This window comes from Pleurodeles waltl, chromosome 8, assembly GCF_031143425.1.
Source record: "Pleurodeles waltl isolate 20211129_DDA chromosome 8, aPleWal1.hap1.20221129, whole genome shotgun sequence".
In the NCBI taxonomy this organism is placed as follows: Eukaryota; Metazoa; Chordata; class Amphibia; order Caudata; family Salamandridae; genus Pleurodeles; species Pleurodeles waltl.
In genome coordinates this window covers 700,724,374-700,747,885 of record NC_090447.1, presented here as the reverse complement: position 1 = coordinate 700,747,885, position 23,512 = coordinate 700,724,374, and the positions used below count along the sequence as shown (strand labels likewise).

General features: G+C 39.3%; 1 protein-coding gene across 16 annotated transcripts in view; it reads left to right on the top strand.

Moving 5' to 3' along the window:
- The window catches only part of ABI3BP (ABI family member 3 binding protein), a 2,083,720-nt gene that overhangs the window by 1,492,143 nt on the left and 568,065 nt on the right, over positions 1-23,512 (top strand). For 14 of the 16 annotated variants that reach the window (XM_069204834.1, XM_069204837.1, XM_069204832.1 and 11 more), the window contains 3 exons: positions 6,084-6,158; positions 22,634-22,708; positions 23,293-23,367. In XM_069204834.1, the coding sequence (XP_069060935.1) occupies positions 6,084-6,158; positions 22,634-22,708; positions 23,293-23,367 (225 nt within the window). The remainder of the gene's footprint in view (positions 1-6,083; positions 6,159-22,633; positions 22,709-23,292; positions 23,368-23,512) is intronic. The other 2 variants (XM_069204842.1, XM_069204847.1) reach the window with 1 other exon arrangement.

The following is a 23,512-nucleotide window of genomic DNA, read 5'->3' as shown; positions in this document are numbered from 1 at the left end:
GCTCAGATAATTTTTTATTATCAAAGAGATTAATAGCTCTGGGGCTTTTCAGCAGCATGTGTATGAGGAAAGCCAGATGATCAGGAAACATCTTGCCTAGTCTGCTTGCCTGAAACATGAGGGTGCATTTATTAGTCAGCTACAGAATTCAGTTTCTGTGGAGCCTATCTCCAATAAGGCAGCAGTGTCTCAGGCTCTTTTGCAGCATTATAAAGCCAGGTATGAAATCAAGCATTTAATTCCGCAGGCCAGTATAACTGATAATTTTCAGTCTGTCCAACTTCCGCTGTTGCCATCCGTTCAGAGTGAAACTCTTACTTGGGGGACCGAGGTTCATGAAGCCCTCGCCACAATGCTAAATGGGAAGGCTTGTGTTAAAGATGGATTCCCGGCTGAGTTTTTTAAAGTATTCACTAGTGAGCCTGTGCCTTTTTTAACTAAGTTGTTTAATTTTGTTAAAGATGGGGGAAGTTCATCCATCCTTTGAGGAGTCTAAGTTTGTTAGTTTCCTGAAGAAGGATACGTGCCCCAAGGATGTAAATTCCTACCATCCAATTAGTATATTAAATACGGATTATAAGTTGCTAATGAAAATTTGGGTGAGACAGATAGCCCTGGCAGTGCAGGCAATAATACATCATGCCCAGATTGGTTCTGTGGCAGGTTGGGTCATAATGACTAATACAGGGTTCCTAATACAGGCACTGGGACCAGCTGTTCTATGGTTTGGGGAGGTTTGGTTTTCCCACTAGGTTCATCACGATGCTGCGGAATTTGTATCAAGGGGCACAAGCAAAGATCTATGTGAATGCTAACTTGGCAGGGGTGGTTAATATAAATAGGCACGAGAAAGGGGTGCCCTCTGTTCTCAAATGTATTTACTTTTTTTATAGAGCCCTTAGCTGCTAGGATTTGGGTGAATCAGGAAATGTCACCCGCTTGATAGGATGCCTAAATTTAAAAAAATTGTGGACAATATAATTTTATATCCTAGGCCAGAGGAGCAGACCATCCAAGAGGCCCTTATGGAGCTTGCACGGTTTGAAGAGACTGGGGGTACAAAATTATTCAGATTAAAACTGATATCTTCTATTCAATTCTTCAGCTAGTGAACTCCCTCCTGGTTTGCAGCAACAGGCCAGTTCATCAAAATTGATCAGCTACCTGGGGGATTTTCGTAACAAGTAATTACTCTGAGCTTTTTCACTTGAATTACATGGCAATGTTTAAAAAGATTAGGGGATTGCTGGAGAGATGGGCTCTGCTTCCCTTAACATTAGTGGGCAGATTAGCACTTATTAAAATGTTGATTATACCATTGTTGCTATTTCTCTTTATCAATGTCCCCATCAAAATTAAAAAGAGCTATTTTACAAGGAAAGAAGCACTTTTCAGACTTTCTGTTACAAACATGAAGGCCTCTAGGATTAAAATGTCTATACTTCAGTTAGATGCCATTCATGGAGTTTTGACTTTACCCCATATGGGGACATTATGATGCCACTCTGCTGGATCTGTTAGCCAGATCAATAGATTGAGATGAGATCACTGATCTTTTTTTATGAATAAAATGTTCGTGGAAGGGGTGACGCAGATGCCAGTGTTTATCAAAACAGCCAAGCAACCCAAGAAAACCAGATACAAGGTACTGCAAGAGATGAGCCCTCGTTTCCAAGAATTCCATCTATCCAAAAGTATTTCAGGAGGTATTGAGTATCGTACGAGTGTAGGTTTTTTAGGGTTGTTAATACCACAAAGGCATGTAAGGTTCTGGAATACCAATGGGTTTAAAGAACTCAGCCGCCTTTTGTTAGTAGGAAAGTATATTACATGGAAATAAATACAGGCTTGATGTGGTGACTCCTCCAAACTGTGTTTCCTGGGGTTCCTGCAGATCACTCACTTTTTGAAAGATCACTGCCCAGAATCCAGATCAGATCCCAATCCAGTCATGCAATCACTTGTGAGATCGTAACTCAAGGGAGTCGGTAAATGATACAAACTAATCTGGGGAGAAGGAGAGAGGCGTCAACTGGAAGGTTTTCTGGAAAAAATCAGTCTGCCCACACAATGCTTTATTTCAGAGGATGAATGGAATTCCATTTCAATACTGGGCCATAAGGTATTAAGGGTCACTAATTTTAAAAGAATCTCCTTCTTATCTCATTAGATTGCCTTTTATACCCCAAAACTCTCCATAGAGTGTTTTCATTGGTGGAGAATCAGTATTTCCGCTGCCAGCAACAGGGGTTGGGAGGTTGGCTATACATCTTTTTTACTTGTCAGATGCTGGAGCAGTTTTGGCCAAAAGTCTTTGCTGCTCTAAGCCTTGCCCTCCAGATAAGAGTAGTTCCAGAAGCAGAGACGGCACACTTTGTTTTGGTTAGTAGGGACCATAGGTCGGGCATTGATAAAAGGGGGCTGGTATTTATTTAATTGCCTCAGTAGTTGCTTGGTCTCTGATCTTGCCGAACTGGAGAAGATCTAGGGTTCCATTACTCCTGGAGCAGTTGAATAAAATGCTCAGGATGAAGAAATTTGAAGATGCATATGCGAGACGGATAGGGGGATTAAAAAGATTTCAAACCTCATGGAAGTTCATTGAGGTATTGGAAGCTCTGGGGTCCAGCCTGCTGACTGCATTAATTCAGGCATCATGAGCGTATATTAGTTCTCTTTGAGTGGTATTTTAGGTGATAAATTAGTGGGTAAGGATGGTGGAAACTACAAATGACATGATCCTTCTTTGTATTGCATATATATTAATGTTGGCTACATGTGATCTCTGCATATATTAGTTCTGTATGTATTTGCACATTTGCACATTAGTATTTGCACACAAGGATCTTGGGCTGCGGGTTGAAATGGTATGCTGGCACTTTATGATCTATCTCTGCATTACTATTTGCACAAAAGATGCTGGTGGCATGTTGATATCTGATGCTATTTCTAGGTTCTAATATGATAGCTTGGTATATATGTGATGGCTGTTACAATACAGTCTGTTAGGCATTTGCACTTTGCCATTTATTTGAAGGCACAATGACTCTTAACTACATGGTTTGCTGCTATTAGAATAAGTTTTCATACTTGTGACCCTCCTAGTTTAATCTTTATTGGCAAGAAAGCACTTTATGATCTTTTCTTATGCTATTTCTTGAGTTCAGTATTACTGTTTCTTCGAGATCAGCTGTCCTACACTGTGGTCTGTTATTCATATGTCTGTCACTGTACTAGGTGTTAAAAAGTGTTGATATGTCTCAGGTGGCTGATCGATTCTTGATTCTGCTCAATAAAAATATGTTTTTTAAAAATATTGGGCTCATTATGACCCCGGCAGTCTGTGTTAATGTGGCGGTAGTACTGCCAACAAGCTGGAGGTACATACCCCCACATTATGACATTGGCAGCCAACCTGCCAATGTACCACACCGACCACCATGACGGTAGCAGCCTTCAGGCTGGAGGTAACAATCTCCAACCCGGCAGCTGCTACTCTCCTGCCAGCGGCATTATGACCCTGCCTACCACCTTGGTTTTCATGGCGTTCGGCACGCCACGAAAACCACGGTGATAGGCCCTACCAGTGACAGGGAATCCCTTCCTTGTCACTGGTAGGAGGCCACTCTCCCCTTACACTCCCCATACTATCCCCACCCACCCCCTCCATACACTCTCCCCCTTCCAATCCTCTCATACACGCACACTCGCAGGCACACACCACGCAGTCACACTCTCACTCACACAGGCATACATGCATTCAAACATGCATGCATCCATTCATTCATACACACATCCGTACACACATCCAAACTTACAAGCAGACATTCATTCACATTTGCATCCATACATGCAGTCTCACACATGCACACACACGCAATCAACACTACACACTCATGTGCAGGCACGCACACACTCACATATTCATGCACCCCCCCCCCACACACACACACAACACCCCCTCCCCTGTCGGAATCCTGACTTACCTAAACCCAGGGGGTCTTCCGGCAGGGGATGGGATTGGGTGATGCTACCGCCAGCAGTGCCTGCCAGTAGAGCACTGCCAGGCCGTATTATTTCTCATAATACGGCTGGCAGCGGTCTACTGGCATGGCACTGCTGGTGGTAGCAGCAACACCATCCGCCAGCATGACCAGAGCCGGATTTCCGCCCTTCTTGTGGCGGAAATTCGGCAGTGGTCATATTATGGCAGCCTGATGTCAGCCACGGCGACGGTCTTTTGGCGGCCATCGCCGCCGTGGTAGGCGTTTTTTACCGCCAATCACAAAATGAGGGCTATTGTGTTGAGATGTATTCTGGGATATCCAGTAAAAGTATTCCATCGTCTCATCGGAAATTATTGTCTAAATGTATCCTGGAAAAAAGGTGGAAGAGCCACAGGTAATCCATATTGGATCAGTTCTCTCTTCACTTCATTTGTCTCGATTTATTTATCAGCATCTTGCTGGCAGCTTCATATCCTCTGAGACAGCTTCTGGGTCCTGTAGTTGATGTAGACCCACAGGTTCTGTTAATTGAGCCATTCTGTTATATTTTTGTATTTCTCATTTTGAGGAATATTGTTTATATTGATAAAAGCTTTCTGCGTGATTTCTCATTGTTGTAATATTTATGTTTAATTACAAAGTACAGCTTCCATCATTATTCACAGTTTACTATCATTTATCACTCAGTTTATTTGTAATTTAAAAGCAGCATTGCCTCCTAACATATGCTTCATCTGCCTTGTAATTATTAATGCAGAGGTGCATGTTTTCTATAATGGGACCGTTCTGCCTACTTCCTGAATTTCCAAATCAAAATGTAATTACTTATTTGCGTTCACGTCAGTATGCTTCCTCTCCGATGTGTACTGAGACTTGTAGTTCCCCCAAGAAGGAACTTTCAGATTGCAATTTGTCCTGAGGATTAAGTTTACATAGGTACCATATTTAATCTACAATAGTATAAGAAAACGTTGTTGTTTTTTTGCTGATTTAAGATGTTATAAAACATTATCCGCTTAATTGTTCAGACCCCCGGATATAATCTACACAATCCTTTGACCAGTACATGTTTGTCCTTGTGGTAGATTATTTAAAACATTCTTCTCAATCGGGCAATCCTGGTATGACTTCTAATATTTGCAATCTCAATTAATTGGATTTGTCCACGTGGTATGGAAAATATCTAATGCCACAATTTTGGTCTCAAAGCATATGAAAATATTTATTTTAAAATAAGTCATATTTTCTCTTATTTCTGTTTTTGGACTGAATTCAAGTTGTGTCCTCCACTTTATTTGGTTGATGGTCTTTATCTCCTCATTTAAATGCATTATGACAGTTTGTATGGCGTGTTCTATCTGACAAACTCTTGAGAGAAGCTGCAATCCTTAGAGATAATTACTGCGCTGTACAAACCAACATAACATATGATATTTTAGTGTTTGGGTGTAAATAATGAAAGAACTGCACTGGGGATAGAATTAATCATGCCAACAAGAAGATTTTCTGTGAAACATGTTTTTACAATCCTTTGGTACTTTCATTATGGCTAAAGCCCACATTTGATATTATTTTGTGTTACAACATTCTCTTCTTTGTGTTTAATTCGGAGAGTCAGTTGTTTCACGAGGCAAAACATGCTGTGTGAGAAGACATAAAGTGCACGAAAGCCTCTGGGTATAGGATGTCAACAATCCTTTTTTTATGCTTCTTTCATTTCTAAGCTGAGGAAATGTTCATTATTTTACTTTTTATGAAAAGGACCTTTAGTTATTACAATATTCATTTGTCACCCTTGCACTGTCACAGCCTTCATGCTTGTATTTCTGTTATAACAATGACAGGGCACCTATATTATTTTAATCTGTTTGATAGCAACAAAAACACTAATTGTCTCCAAACACCACACCACCAAAATAGCAATCGGTCATTGTGGGATATGTTTGAACGTTTATTCTTTGCACCTTTTTATATCTACATCGCCAAATATTACACTGACAACTTTTGCCTGCCTTGTAAAATAATTTATAGTCCTATTTTTACACTTATTCTCAGTTAATGTTTTTCTTCCAACAGCACCACAAGGAATGATGCCAGAGTCCTTGAAAACCAGAGCCTTTATCCCCACTGAGAAAACTGGCACAACAGAAGGTAAAACAGTATTTCCTAACAGAATAATGGCATATCTGAGAAGTTATCCTTAGTTTGCAAAAATAACATATTCATGATAAAGCACATTCTTCTCCAGTTTGCACATTTGTTTGTAAGAATAGAGGGCGCAACTGACAAGAGTTTTTTGTGAGATGTATTCATGGCTTATTCCTGAATTCTAGGTATCAGCCAGCATTTAGGCTGAAGTACTCCTGCTTCACTCCTAAATTCACGAGGAAGCCAGGAGTACTGCAATGGGAAATTCCACATACTTATATATTTACCAAAGTCTTTGAACTATGTTGCTAATTCCTCTTACTGGAGGTGCTTTCTTCGAGTGCTTAATGGCAAATGTGATTAAAAAAAATCCATCAATGAGGCTTTCTGGAAAAACAAATGTTATTTTTCCTTATTCTGCTTCAAACCCAGCTATTAGATTGAGGGTTTGATGAAAGGATCCTCATATGATTCTGTCAGGTTCTCCTCACAGCTTCCTCGCCCATACCTTTCCAGCCGTTCATTTCAATTACTGTTCATGTGCTTCTACAACAGCAAAGCATTGCTACCTAAGAGTCAGAAATCCAAAACATTTGCCTTCACTAATCAAAAGGCTACACAAACAGATAAATATTTTAATCTTTGAAAGTATTATTTTCTCTTTGCCCCACAAGATCATTATTTGCCACTGCATCAACCACTACACCTTCTGAGTGTTACATATATTTGGTCAGTCATTTATTCTTGTAAAGAAGCCTGCTTTTTTAATATTGCGAAGATCCTCATTATGCTAATATTATTCAGGTTGTCTTTTTTTTTACGCTTATGGTTGGATGAGAGAATATCATTTTGAGAGCTACCGTCTGACCTAACTATGGTGCCCTAAACTATGTCTAAAAAATTATTGTCCCGCTGGATGTAGCTTTTTCTATTATTACCTCTAACAATACAATATTTTTGTAAACAATATTTAGGACCCAAGGTTTAATTCAAACAATATTTGATTATGAAACTCTTGTATCACACCTTCTTTACGGTGTCCTATGTCATTTCTAATAAAACACCATCCTATTGTATTTTGAAGCAGATCTTTTTAGAGTTATTAATTAATCAGCATTGCAATAGGAAACTTTCACATATACATATTTCTGTAACATTACTCAAAGTAGACTAATGACTGTTTTATAGTTTGACAGAACCAACAAATAATCACATGCAGCTTGTGTGGATGGATAAAGGGTTGCCATCCTGCCTTGATGCCCTTTACCTCAGTTCTTTTGCAGAGAGTGTAAAAGGATATCACTTGTACTATTCTACTCCTTGTGTTTGATAGCTGTTAACAGAAATCATTGAATTTCTTTCCCACCACAAATTGTTGGCCTGGGAAAATGCCAGAGGGTTGAAGACCTGCTTACTCTTCTGTAGTTTGAGTGAAAATATCCTGAGACTAATTGTGTCTTCCTTGTGCTCAGTGCTTGTAGTGTTCTAATGAACCGCTGTAAATTTTCACTTTGTGGTGTAGATGTGAGAATTACAGGAGACTTTTCTCCCCCCATGTTATTCTGGGGAGGTGATTCTGTATGACCATTTGTATTCTCCCTCCCCTGGGATATCCTGGTAGCCTGGAATATTTAGATTCACCTACAATATGTGGTTGTGGACACTAGGCGGCTACAGTTTATATCTCCGCTCTGCAGTGTTGGTGAAGAGAATTCTGTTAGGCTGATTACCATCACATATTCTATGATTGTAATGGGTGAATTATTACACGTACACTGTATTTCTCTCTCTTTCTTCAGTGGGTGGTCCCTGTGGGCCTTTGGTCCTCTGGCTCCAACATACAGAAAGAAGGTTGACAGGCAATGAATAACTACTTTTCTAGCTTTCTTGGTGGTCTGGTTTGCATCCCATTTGCAATATGTGCGTGAGTCAGTGGACCAATGCCTTTCACTCCCCACCAGCATTTGCTAGTGTTTCCCCTTTCTACAGTATTAATAGAGTATTATCTCCCAATTTCTGCTATGGTTCACCTTCTTGATGTTTAATATAATCAGATATTTGCTTCTATTGTCTTCTTTGTTGTTGAAGCTGAAGAGCGACTTTGTATCCCACCACTATGATGTAGGTGGGGAGAAAAGAGCCACTGTTATAACTCCATGTATTGGCTGTGTTAGTACATCTGACCTTATTTGGTTTCTTATCATTAATTTATTAGGGGATGCGTTACAGGTTCGAGGGACCTTTTGACTGCACTTAGAGTAGTTCCCACCATCGGCCTCCAATTTCAGTACCAATCAATGACAATATCAATCAATAGGTTCAATAATCTTGAGAGTCAGTAATTTCCACACACCATGACCACTTGGCCATGAATAACCACAACTTTAAGTTAGATTGCTTATTTCCCTTCATTAACAATGCTAATATCACGTAACTTAGTCTCAAAAGCAAATGATAAACATACAGAAACATTACTGATTGACTGAATCTTCTAAAGAATCTCAATTTAACCAAAGCGTGGACCACTACACATTCCACAGTTACAGTACAAATCAATAGCAAGAACAACTCCCCAATAGGAATGGCATACATTTAGATTCAGCAAAGAAAAAACATCAACTGTTGTTAATTATTTAGAAAGCATCATCACTGAGTCTCCTAACTAACCTTCTGATTAGAATAGCATGTTTGGGCTTCAGCAAAACAATTTAGTCAGCACAAATTTGGAAAAACATCTAACTTTGGCTCTATCAAAGTTAGCAGCTGGTACCTAAAAGACAAAAGCAAATAGACATGGCAATCAGGAACATAGTCTTATACCTTGCCTCAGTGTGGTTCAGCAAGCAGCAACAGTCTTCGTCAATTGGACATCTGCTCGGTCAGCAAGGCATGGGGACTCCACAATAAAGTTCAAGATAGAAATTTCTCAGGAACGGGAATATTCGGAATTGCACTTCTCAGTAAAGATTTAGGAAAAAGTGAGCTCTCTCCTCTCGGTACAGTCTGGCTCAGTTTGATTTCCTTGAACATCTTCCCACGTTGCTATTGGTTAAAGAATCATATGTTTACATTTAGTCCAATGAAAATAGAACCTCAACTCAAAGATATAACTAAACTGCCTTTCACATGTCGATGATTGGCTCCTCTTCTCCTGTTCCCATCGTTGGGCTCGTCAGGTAACAATTTTGTATCACCTTATACTCCAGTCAGTGCATCCATTGTTAGATCCTGGGAAAGTCTCCTTTACACACACTAAATTCTACAAAGTATCAATAGCTAGTACAACATATTCTAGCAAGCACTTCTCATGGGAAAGAAATTTAGCCACTAGCATCTGGTCACACGGTGAAAAAATACAAGTCTAACTCTCTATGCAGCCATTTTATGTGAATCATTTATACAATGCATCTTAAAATGAGGCCGTGCAACTAGGTCCAAGACCTCACTAACTTTAGGCCAATGATTAATAAAGCAAATACATGATACATGACCATTAATATACTGCTACATTAATCTAAACATGAGCACGACATTTCATATTAATAAGCAATTAATAGAGACACTTCATGATTATTGGCTCAAGATATATCACTCAAGTAGGTACATTTTTAAAGTTGTGTATTAGTTACCTATATTAATTCATTTTCTATGCAGATTTAAAAGTATATGAATATTTAATAGTAAAATTTAGCGTTAACAGGTGTCAGTGTTCTAATGTTCTAATGGGCTTCTACTCCCTCACTCATTTCTGTGAGGTTTGCTGAGGATGACCATCAATTTTGTTTGTCTATTTAAGGCACAAAGAACTGTGAATCAAAAATATCTTAGTAAATCCATAGAAGCTGGGGTGTTTCCTTGCACCCTCTAATGTTACAGAGCCACACTAGAGGCGCTTGCATTCTGATCAGGTAATACAGGCACATAGGATAAACAATGAGGCTACTGCACCTGAACAGTTCTATTTCTGGGGCATCATCCTCAATAGCTTCATATCCAGATTCGGGACATTGAGCATGTGCCTGTCCCTGCTTGAGCCGTTCAGCTTCTCATACAGGCCATCTCTGTGGAGCTCGATATTCCTAGTGTATGAAGACCTGTACCACGGTGTATCTGTTTCCTTATATTGCCTTTATTTTATCATGTAATTCTATCATGGCTGCCCCCATTCACAGCTTTTTCAATAATCTAGCTCCTTCTCCTTTTTACTTACAGCGATGTATCAAATAAGCCAAGAGCCCCATCAAATCAAAATCATTATGTCTTCTGAACAGTCAGAAGCATATTTGGATAAATTAATTTCTTTGTAGAAATAGGTATCACTTTTGATAGATTGTAATGTAATACAGACCATTTTTCTCTTGCCATGAAGAATGTGTTCTGGTTCACAGACTACATTGGTGGAGAGGCTAGGAAAGTCCAGTGCTACAATGCTCTCTGGAATCATTTTATTATTTTTTACATTCGCATATCTCACGATTTTCATATACAGTGATCTCAAGCATATTCTGACATTTAAAAGAAATTATGTTTTCATGAAAGAATGCATCTCTCACCTTTTGGAGGATCCTAATAAATTGTGCCACAGAAATCTGAACTGTCATCTATTTTTTTAAGACATTTGACATGGGCGCATAAACCACCTGCTCCTTTTGTAAATCTGCAATGGTAAAAACACTCTATAGATCTATCTAGTCCACTGCCAATTTTACCCAAGTACAGTTGTTACACTATTCATTTCCATTTCTATTTATTCGGTTATAAATACTTTGAGCACAGGGGCTCTAAATGGAAGCATTCAATAATAACAGAGAGTCAGAGTTTGGGAAGTAGGGTGCAGAGAGTGACATTATATTACAAGACGATTACTTCATTCAAATGAAATACTAAATAAATAATTCTGTCCAGAGTATATTCAAAACAATTTTTGGAAGAAACATCTGATTTAGGGGCAGGTGGAGACAGGAAGGCTTTTGAAGTTGCGAAAAATTGAGGTTAAAAAAGGTTCTGAGAATATTCAGTGTGGTAAAAGATCCCAGGTGGGTGAGGGGTGCTTATCTGTCAAAGAATGTAAAAAGGGGAAAACCCTAAATATTCATAATGAATATAGGTGTTTAGGAGTTATAAGGCAATGTTAGTTTAAAGGGAGTACAAGACAATATGTTTGTTGGTACATATCAGAGCAGGCTGCAGAGGGATTTCAATGCTAGGATGAGGAACATGTAGAGAGATCATTTGTACAAAGGTTGGCTGCCTGCTTCATGTCTTTATGGCAAGGTGAATCTAGAAAGACTAAACAGTGGGTGCTATGTTATATTGGAACCCTCTTTAACAGGTATGAAGGAGAAGGAGACAAGTCTACATCGAGATTGTTGAAGAAGCTAAACTGATAACTACAAGAACATTGACCATTATTATAACAGGATGGATAGTGAGGTAGAATGTGAGCAACTGTCCATAGTCAGAGATGGTAGTCATTTCTATAAGGCTAAAATAGATGTTTTAAGTTGATCTTTGGTAAACTCACTGGTTGTACGGTAGTTATGAAGTCTGGCAGCACCAGGAAAGAGAAAAGACCCAGTCCACGAAGTAGGAAGAGAGCCTGGAGGATGTAGTGTCAGTGATACCCTCCGTAGAGATAGGTTGTTGATTTTAAATAGAGCGAGACACTAGATTTATTCCACAGATTCCCATAATCCCAAGTGGTGGCAATCACTATATCAATGTCTAATTTCAAACAGTAAGACCTCAAAACATAAAGGAGCCATCCATTCTGTTCCACCCTTTAAACTTCTATTTGAAAACAGGCCAGTAAGGGAGGATAAGACAGACTTACTGCCTCCTGCATTTATTTCATACACAATAGAAAAAATAAATGTATTTCCTGCCATGAAAGGTACATTTATTTTATTGAGTATCTTAGCTTATCTCTGTAGGCAGGGCATTTGGTTGGGACATAAAGTGAAGTAACTAATGAATGGCATTTCTTGTAGACTAGGTCCAACTGAAGAAAGAAAATTGTCAGCTATATTTTTTAAAAATCCAACGATGACCTCCCATAGTCATTAATCAATATTAGATACGGAAGTCAAAAAGAAGAAACTACAGAAGCCACCCATAACCAAATATTCAGGCCTGTTTGAGCTTTATGCAACTCTCTTTTCTAATTCATTAAACCCTTCTGTCAAGGTTTGATTATCTGGTGACTATAACTTGAGAATTGTGTTTCAAGATAAGCAGTGGACATTTTCTGCAGACTGCTAAAGTTTACACCCCCTATTATATAAAGAGAGCACTGAGTTTAAAGTCCCTCTCTGCCACGGTTTTGACAGACTGGTGTCTCAAATAAAGAGTTCGAGCAGTGGTATTTTATCATCCTAGTGGTAAACGGTTATTCATCACAGGAACTTTACTGCATGTACGGGTTTAGACACAGCAGGATTTGCTGACATCACTACTGTAAGCAAGAAAATATTCATAAAAATGTGCACAATGCAACATAGCAGCACAATTAAAACAACAACAAAACAATGCACACAAAACCCCAAAAAACATCAATACAACACAATAAAATCACATTGCTACAATGCCGCATAAAAACACAGCAGCTCAGGCAGCAACAGAAGTCATTACCTGCTTCTGTTAATGCTGACATTTTACTAATAAAGATTCAGGTATTCTGAGTATTAAATCTGCATAAACAATTAGTTAACATAGAAAAATAATACACGCATTAGAAAATGTGCCTATTTGAGTGACTACCAATAATCACAAACTGTACTTCTTAACAGCTTCTTAATGTAAAATGTCGAGCTTATATTTGGATTAATGTAGTAGTATGTCATATTCATGGTTATGTATTATGTATTTGCTTTATTATTCATAGGCTCAATTTAGCGAGGTCTTGGGCCTAGTTGCACGGCCGCATGTCAAGTTGCATTGCTTAGAGGAATTATAAAATGGCTTCTTGGAGAATTAAATTGCGATTTTCGATTGCATTGGCCGAATGTTAGTCGCTAAAAAAAATTCCCATGAGAACTGCTTGCTAGAAAATTTGTACTAGCTAAGGATACTTTGTATAATTCAGTGTGTGTAAAAGCAGACAATGGATGCACTAACTAGAGCATAAGTTGTTACAAATTTGTTACCTGACGAGCCGAACGACGGAAACAGGAGAAGAGGAGCCAATCATCAACATGTGAACAATGGTTTAGTAAATTCTTAGATTTGAAGTTCTACTTTCAATGGGCTAAACGTAAATGTACTATTCTTTGACCATTAGCAACGTGGGAAGTAGTTTTAGGGAATCTAACTTAGCCAGACTGCACCGAGAGGAGAGAAGTTATTAGGCCAATTCACTGTACTTTCCTAACCAGCCTGAGAGGATAGTTATTATTCTTTCTGAACTTCATTGTCACAGTTTGTCTCTTGCTCTAGGCAAGACTGCTGGTTCAAGGATGACAGTACTTATGTTTATAGGTGACTATGCCAGTCCTACAGCAAGTCGCAACTGTCGACCCAACCCTCCCGACTCGCAAGCAGCATCTCACCAAAAACCCAAAACAGTAAAAGGTGATTTGTGGCAGCCCTTGAGCATTGGATCAAGAGTGTGACATCTCAGGGAGTCTTGTGGTTAAACAGAGATTACCACTGTCTCACGTGAACAACATATCTCAATCAAACACAGGCAATGTAGACGATGCCGTAAGGTTTCAATAGGTTTTATTTAACAAAACTGCAATCTGCGATAATTTGCATGGGCTACAATGATTAAAATAATGAACAGTGCAAGAAACAGAATGGTAAAGACAAGAGTCATTAATACAAAGACCCCAACCATCTTGCAATGACTTGAAGTGATATGCAATATAATATATGTCCTAATACCCTAACTTCATGTACCTAATCTCTAACCTAAAAGAGAGTTGGGTGTAATAAACCTAATCTGCCAATGCCATGGCCATGAGAAGAGCCCCCAACCCTCGTTACCTTGGAATGAGGTCTCTATCTCAGACTCCATAGGGGCACGAAGACTGGGTCAGCGTCAAGGCGACGTGCTGCATCGATAGCAGCAATGTCATTTGGTTGGAATCCCTCTGGCTATCTGTTTAAGTGAGGAGTATTTATACCTTTCTGCTTAGACCCCTGACATAGGTCTGTTAAAAAACAATAGATATCAAGACATTCTTGAGACGGTAATTTATATAAACAAAATCCCTCGAAGGCGAAAGTACCTAATGTGAACACCTACAGTTTGTTTATCTTTATCGCTTGATATTGACGCCTTAGCACGGTGGCATGGATAAGGCACAACTAAAACATGGGCCTAACTAAAAACAAGGCATCCATCTTAAAAGGGTTAATTAAATAAATGCGCTAAAACAGAGCAAGCTAAGTAGGGTAAAATTACTAGGTGACGGGGGCACGAGTCTGCAAGTCAAAGGCTTAGCTAACTCCTGTTTCCCATTAAAACAAACAAGGATTTACTACAGCATGAACAGACATTTCCTATCTTGATTTTTATTGCTGAAGTCTGATGCTTTGCTGACCGAACAGATGTCCAGTTGTCGAAGACTGTCACAGCTTGCTGAACCACACTGAGGCAAGGTATAAGACGATGTTACTGATTGCTATATCTATTTCCTTTTTGTCCTTAGGTTCCAACAGCTAATTTTGATAGAGCCTTAGTTAGATGTTTTTCCAAATTTGTGTTGATTAAATTGTTTTGCATGAAGGCCAAACATGCTTTTCTAATCTGAAGGTTAGTCAGGATATTCATGCCTGCTAAATATTAAAACAATTTTCTTTGCTGAATCTAAATGTATGCCATTTCTTTTGCACAGCTATTCTTGCTATTAATTTGTACTGTAACCTTAGAATGTGTAGTGGTCCAAGCTTCAAATAAATTGAGATTCTTTAGAAGATTCGGTCAACCTGTATTGTTTCTGTATGCTTATCATCTGATTTTGAGATTAAGTTATTTGATATTAGCTTTGTTAATGTAGGGAAACAAACATTCTAACTTTTACATAGAGGTGTCGTTATTCATGGCCAAGGGGTCATGGTTCTTGGAAATTACTGACTCCTAAGATTATTGATGTCATTGATTTGTACCGGAACTGAGTTTATGGTGGGAACTACTCTAAGCGCAGTCAAAAAGTCCATCGAACCTCTAACGCGCCCCTTTATAAATTATTGACAGATAATAAAATAAGTTCAAACACGCCAATACTTCCACAACAAAATCCTATATAATAGATATACCCAAGCGTTCTTGCAGCAAATTGCCACCTTACGAATTCTGTTTTGATAATACGATGGTTAGGTGTTTGGAGGGGTTTAAATGACTGGCTACTTCCTTTCATTTTAGGAGCCGACTATCCAGGACACTCAATGGTTGCATCCTTCTGCAGGACCAAGGGCTACTTTTGAACTGAGAAAGCCCATATCTTTAATCAAGGCATTTAGACTTGGCCCTTTCTGCAAGGCCATCCTCAGGCTTTTTGGTTTCACCCTCCTGTTTTCTGAACCCATTTTTGTTGGCCTTTAGGACTCTGCACACTTTACCACTGCTAACCAGTGCTACTGTGCTTGTACTCTCTCTTCTAAACATGGTACTATTGGCCTATAACCAATTGGCTCATTTAATTTACCTGTAAGCCCTAGTAAAGTGGTACTACCCGTGCCCAGGGTCTGTAATTTGAATGCTACTCGTGGGTCTGCAGCACTGATTGTGCACCACTTAAGCAGCCCTTTAAGCATGTCTTTGGTCTGCCGTTGCAGCCTGTGTGTGCAGTTCTGAAATGCTGTTTCAAGTTAGCAAAATAAACCTGCATTTTTAATGCATATGTCAGCCCCAAGAGTAGGCCCTAAACAGGCACAGGGCAGGGTGCAATGTATTTAAAAAGTAAGATGTGTCATTTTAAGTTTTACATGTCCTGGGAGTTAAAAATGCTTAAGTTTGTTCTTCACTGCTTCGAAGGCTACTTCTCTCATAGGATAACATTGGAGTTCCTTTCCAAATGAGAACAGGTAATTATTTCATGTGTGGTGTCTTTGGTATTGTTAAAAAAATCCTCTTTTATGGTGAAAATTGATTTTTGCCTACAATTTTGAAAATGCTATTTTTAGAAAAAATTACATTTTCCCACCTTAGCCATTTAGTGCCTGCTATCTCCCTATTGGTCACTTACTGGGAGGTAATTGGGAGTTGGTGTTTGTGTATTCCTCCTAGACAGCCACACATAATAGAGAGATTAGATGTGCCTGGACGGGCCATCACTGGCAGGACAGGAGGGCAGAACTGGGCACAGCCCTACTTATACCTGAATAGTCTAGTACCTTCCTTCACACAAAGGAATGCATACCCCCCTCCCCCAATTAGTCTGGAGCCAGGGCAAGGGAGGAAGAAAACCTGAACACTTCAGGAGGAATCCTCTAGACGTTTCTGCCACTACAAAGAAGGCATCAGGTTTAAATGTTAGCCTTAGAGACACCAACTCTTCTGTGCACTCCTGGGGCTGTGGGCACTACAGAAAAAGAACTGCTGTGCTGCTATGCTGAGAGGAGGACTACCACTCAGCTGCCCTACTAATCTGCTGTTCTGCTGTCTGCTGCCCTTTTTGCTGAAAAGAACCCACATTCTTCATCGCAGGCTGAAGTGGCTCCAAGGGACACTCAGCTGACCTGTTCTGACCTACATGAACATAACAAGCTGCAGAGGCTCCCTGCAACTGCCTAGTTGACCTGCTACCTGGACCTGCAACAGGATGTGTACCTGGACCTGTCTGAGCAATGCTTACGTCTGCTAGAGTGAGTTCCTGGCCTCCAAATGGTGCCTTTCAGGTCCTGGATCCTTGGAGTGGCTCAGTTGAGCTCCCCTGAATTTTTGGGGATCTTCGTGAATGCAAACCTGCCTATGTGCACAAAGGCCGTGCCGCTCGCACCAACCACCAACACAAAATAATGGCAAACCCTATCTTTGCATTACAGCATCACCCGCCACAGTGATTGCCAACACAAAGCTCCAGCAAGGACACTCCACAACGCTAACAATATGTTTGTGCTACACCAGTGACCCTCCACAATGCAAGGCCAGCTCTTCGCTTAACTTGGATGGACACCTGCAATTTTCTCCATGCTCCTTACGGCCCCTTCCATTGTAAATGGAGCTCTGGGTGCTGGACTGAGAGGGTATCTCTTTGAGTGGACTAACCTGGCCGCTGTATCTAATCTGTGCTCAATCTAAGTTGGCCTCAACCTGCAACTTTCTTCCGGTCTTGCGTGATCAGATAGCAGCAAGTGGTCATTTGTGCTTTTTAGCATTATTTTCACTGACATCTTCAATTTGCATACTACTGGATTTACTAATTGGATGCTTGCTCTTTGGGGCTTTATTTACTTATTAAAACCTACTCTATCTTTCTAAATTGATGTGGGATTTATCTTGTGTTGTGTTGTCACTTCATTACTGTTTGACTGCTCTATGACAAGCTACCAGAGGGTTGAGCACAGCTTAATGTGAGGTCGCTTGTGACTTCACCCTGACAATGATTGTGGTTGGTAGTTGAGTAGTGTTTCACCCTCTCAACCAGTAACCCAATTTCTTACACCAACGCATGGAGTTCTTATGTAGTCTGCTCATACTTTGGCAGAATGTTCCTTCCTCTTCATCAAATATGGCAATTAAAGTTATGTCTCTGGTCTCTTCAAAGGATTTCCTCTATCACAACTTACCTATGACTACAGGTTCAGGGAGAGACTTTCTTTGGATCTGTTTGAGAGCGTGGGTGTATTCTGGTTTGTCATAACACCCTTTCTTAAATAAGGGCGCATTTTCTCTGGTCCATTGTGAATTGGATGTCTTGTGCATGGTTGTTTAACTACCTTTGAAAGTATTATATTTCCTATAGTACTCACCTAAAAATTAGTATAATATTGTCACTGTATCTTTTCCCTTCGACAACATTGGTTTGGCACAGATGACCTCTAAAGACCCACCTGTTTTCAGAATTCTATAAATAGGTTTGCTGTTTCTGGTGTGAAACAGCATCCCATTGCAACCTGTTAGATTGTGAAAAAGAAATTATCTTGTGATGAAAAAAATAATTTTTAGTGCAATTTTGACTAAAGTTTAAAATAAAGTCAGACGGTAATCCCTGCACGTGTATCTCTAAATCATCTATATAACTTCTAAGGCCAAGTCTTGAAGGGTGCTTGTTTACAATGACTGAATGCCCATGCACACTAGGATGTGTGTGCTGGTTTCAAAATGTTGGTCCGTGAACTGGTTCATTGTGTTTAGGATGTTTCAGAGATTTGAAGTTGTGTTAGCCACAAGCAGTTTAATGAAGACATAAATGTATTTGGATATGCGCTAAGGTAAAGAGTTATATCCAGGACATCCTGGAGGGTTCTGTAAGTGGATTGCTCGACAAACATAGCAGATCAGTCTGTCAAGATGTTTTTATAGTGAGATCCATGTTCTTCAATGGACAGCCATCTTTTATTCAGGCCCTCATCAATCATAGTTTTCATGATCTTTTGAATTTTGTTAGTTGCATTAAGGATAGTAGGCTGTGATGGTCTTTTTGTAAGTTGTCAGAATAGTTCTTGGCTGTATTATTTTTTATTGAGTATTACGATTGCCTGTCCTTTGTTTTTTTTATTGATGTTTGAGGTATCAATGTGCTTGATGGTTTTGTTTGAGTATGTTTTTATGCATTTTGTACCCAATTCATGAGTGCCTACTTCTTGAGGGACTGCCTTCTCAAGGATAGTGATATCAGTTAGTAGATGTGTAGATTTGTAGGAGGACTAAAGGAAGATTTGGCTTTTAGACATGTCTTATCTGTATTCAATGTTTCTGAGTTTTGTCCAAAGAAAATCATGATCTGATTTTGCAGAGCAATTTAAATTTTTCAATTTTTAAATTGGCTATATTTAAGGGGTAGTTGGTAGAAACGAGAAGTCTCTTATAAGGCATGATTCTGATGCCTTGAATTGTACATTGCAGGATAAATTGCATAGTGTCTTGTCTCCCGCAATGAGCATGTGTTTTGCCCATAGTTCTCATGGCCTCTCTTGTTTTGCCTATTGATGTCCATATTTCCTATTTTCTGTGGATTATTCTTCCTCAACGTGGTGTACTTTGCTCTTCTGAGTTTTGTATCTCCTATAGTATTGTTTCCTTATCTATGGGTCATTAATGTCATGGTAACCTCTTTGTTTTCTTCTCCCCAAGCTTCAGCATCTGTAGGAAGACTCTGAGTCTCTTTTTGGTTGCTTGATGAGCTCCCTTCTTCAACAAGGTGTTCTTTGGTGGTGTTCTTCGATGACATTTTAGAGGGAGTAATGAATCTGTTTTTGACTTTCTTTGGAGTTACTTGAGAGTGTAGTGTTTTCTAGTTTGTCATAACTAGAAAACTAAGGGTACATTTTCTCTGCTGAAACATTTGTGATAGCTTTCGGCAATTCTTTAAATTCCAATGTTTGAGTTCTGATGATAAATTCTTCTATTTGTAGTCAGTTTAGCCAGGTGAGGTCTTACAGTCAGTAATTTGTGCAAGCCCTGTAATGTTTTCAATATGTCTTAGATATATTTTCCAGTGCATTTAACAGTTTCTAATGAAAGAATTATTAAATGTTTGAACATTTTTGTGGTGAATTGGATTACATCTCTGAGCTATGTAGGATCATAAATGAATTGTCTTTGAACATTGCAAACGTCTAGTCACATGAGGATTGTTCTTGCTCCTGAATGTTGTGCAGTCTTAGTAGGCTGTGGTCTGTTTTATTCTGCAGCTACAAATGTTGAGGTCATTTTTGGTATGCTCATTTCTGCTGTATTCACGTTTACTGCATGCACTTTTATGTTTCATTTTACACAGGTTTAACTCTTGTCCTAAACAACCATTGCAATCCCCCTTACATTTTAAAAGAAGAAAGAAGCCAACTGATGTACTTGTGGATTTTCTATATCCAAGTTGTAACCTAGGGCCAGATGTAGCAAACCGTTTGCAAGTCGCAAACGGCGAAAATCGCCGTTTGCGAGTCGCAAACGTGGGTTTGCCATGCAGAAATGCATATTGCGAGTCGTTACCGACTCGCAATATGCATTTCCGACTCGCAAATAGGAAGGGGTGTTCCCTTCCTATTTGCGATCGCTGTGGGATGCAATACCATTTGTGACCGGGTACGCGGTCGCAAATGGCATCGCAGTTACCATCCACTTCATGTGGATGGTAACCCACTCGCAAATTGGAAGGGGTCCCCATGGGACCCCTTCCAGTTTGTGACTGGACCCAAAAATATTTTTTCAGGGCAGGGAGTGGTCCAAGGGACCACTCCCTGCCCTGAAAAAATACCGAAACAAAAGGTTTCGTTTTTTTTTAAGTGCAGCTCGTTTTCCTGTAAGGAAAACGGGCTAAACTTAAAAAAAAAAAAACTGCTTTATTTAAAAGCAGGTCACGAACATGGAGGTCTGCTGACGTCAGCAGGCCTCCATGTTAGCGAGTGCCCATACTCGCTATGGGGCCGGAATTTGCGACCCACCTCATGAATATTCATGAGGTGGGTCATTGCGACCCCATAGCGAGTTGCAGTCGGTGTCTGAGACACCGTACTGCATAGCAATTTGCGACTTGCAAATTGCGAGTCGCAGGGACTCGCAATTTGCAAGTCGCAAATTGCCGTTTTGGTACATCTGGCCCCTAATGGCTTTGTTAGCAGAGTAGATATAACATTGCAGTGAGAGTACTTTCAGGGTTTTTTCACATGGTCGGTCTAAAAGAAACAACTAAAAATAGATGCATGTATTTGTATTTTGAAGCAAAGCACACAAATATATTTATGTGTCACATTGCTATCCATACCTTTAGTCCCAGGCTTCCTGATGTCATTTCTACTATTTCTGTAAGGAAAATCACCATGCCCCCATAAAGAATACTGGGAGCCTTTTACAAAGATTACTCTCACTTGTGAATAACTTACATGTGTAATCTACTCTTACTTTTGAGTAACTTTACTATTTGTGGCTAGTCACAAAAAACAAGTGTAACTTTAGTCTAAGGTGTAGACTTACATGTCTCCACCCTCTGAAACTGGGGGAGGAGCCAAATTTACAAGTGTAAGTTACTACAGACAAAAAGCAAAATAAGTAAGTCCAGCACCACACATGGCCAATCATTGGTACTGCAACACACTCCCATTGAAAATAATGGACATAGGGATTTAAAATAGAGCCCCATAAGAAAAAATGTTAAATTAAATTAAAAGCAATGTATTCACATTGTAATTAACAGTTATGCTACATTCATTTATGAATTAAAATCTTCTAAAAATATTTCATAATTAAATAAGCAATACTTTTTTTAGATTTGTTAACAACAAACTTATTTAATTGTTTAACTGTTTCAAGTAATTTTATTTAAGTTAGCAAAAGGGGATAGAATGGGGTTTAGCTCCATTTATTTGTATGGGAGGGTGTTGCAGTGCCAGTGGTTGGCCAAGTGGGATGCTGGACTTTTTCCAGCTTTAAGATGGGAGAATATACCTACTTTTTTGGGTCTCTTTTTGGCTGTAGCAACTGTAGAAGTGCAATTGTGGTTACACATACTCTTTTAAGGGTGGGTGCACCCATAGCCCTTCCTAAAGTCCTGCTCCTAAGCTCTGTCCATTTAGTACTAACTATACTCCTTTTTCCAGCCGCCCCCCTTGCCTCTCCCCATGTACTACACAGTAGTTAACTTACATGTCTGAGGATCTTCCGATTAAAAAGATGGGAGTGGTGAGAGTGATGATTTACCATTGAAGGCTTGCGAACAGCATTTTGTGGTATGTTAGTAGCACTATTGTAGTGCTACTAAACATACTATAAAATGCAGTTTGGGAATGAGCCCCACTATGTCTATGAACAGTGGTTGTAAGTCAGCTTGGCTACGGGAAAACAGAATTGAGAAGCACACTCTATAAGTTGTGTTGCATTATTCTCAGAGATAAGTCTGACATCAGCAGGGAATTGATGCCCATCCACCTCCTACTTGAAGATCAGTGTCATATAAATATCTGTAGTGTGTTATAGACTACCTATATTGTTGCTGCTTCAATGCTGCTGGGAGGTTGGAACTAGACATCTAAGCCAGAAGCAACCCATACAGATCAATGTACTGTTAGAGATGGATAGCTACTGCTCTCTCAAAGATGTCCAGAGAAAGAGGAAGTGGGTGATAGGGCACTAAATGAATAGCTTGATGCAGTCCATGCTTGTTGCTGTGGATTTATTACCACGTGAGTTCATTGACTTTTGCCTTTCCAGGGCCCTATATTAAATAAAAATACTACCTTTTTAAGGTTTGAAAATGACAGTCTAAGGGAGCAAAAAGAATCCATCTAGTCTATGGCTGTATTGCCAGTGATTGTTGTATCTCTAAATTGTTTTCACAGGAAACATATACTTATACTGTGCTTTTCTTTTTCAACAGCAGTACATGAAACTACTCAAGAAACTCCCACTGACATAACCGATATATCCCCTAAGCAGCCCGACTCAACACCGGGTAAAGATACTTCTCCAGAAATTAGTTACCTCATTCTCATCACTAAAAATAATTAAAACCTATTGCATCATTGCTTGCTCCCACATATATTCATTTTTCACCCTAATTCATGCTCCGTTCCTCATCGCAGCATGCTCTTATCAGCTACTACTGGAATATCTGTGCTTTGTTTTTACATCATGAATGCAGTTCTAGGGAATTTAGTTGGTGTTTTCTTCTCAATAATTCTCTTTCTATTTTCTATAAAGCTATAGATTTACTATGAATGATAGCAAATTTTGTCTTCATGATTATGTCCTTCCTATCCATACCTAATACATTATCTTTAGGTTTCTTAAAAGGAGAAATGTCTTCCAGAGAAAAATTCACTCATCATCTTATCATAGCATCTTTTCATTACACTTTTCCATCTTCCATGCTTACAACATTTGCTTCACCAATAACAATTCAAATGCAGTAAAAATGTGTACTCTAATGCTTAACCAGGACCATGTCTCATTATCTTTGATCATCGGTTCCATACCGGAGATAAGCAAAAGTCATTGGTGTTATTTAGCCAAGGCTAACCAAGTATGTTTTTGCAGTTTCAAATGAACCAACCATTTCATCCTTCAAAGAGGACACATCTGCTGCTGCAGAAATTCAGGAATTAAAACCTGGTAATTTACATTTTTACAATGTTCTCAATTTTCCATATTAAAGCTTGACGTGATGTGCAAAAAGGTCATAGAATTGCAACAAATCTATTGTCTTTAGATTTAAAAGATTTACTTCTCAGTGCTTAATCATTTACTCCGTCAGCTG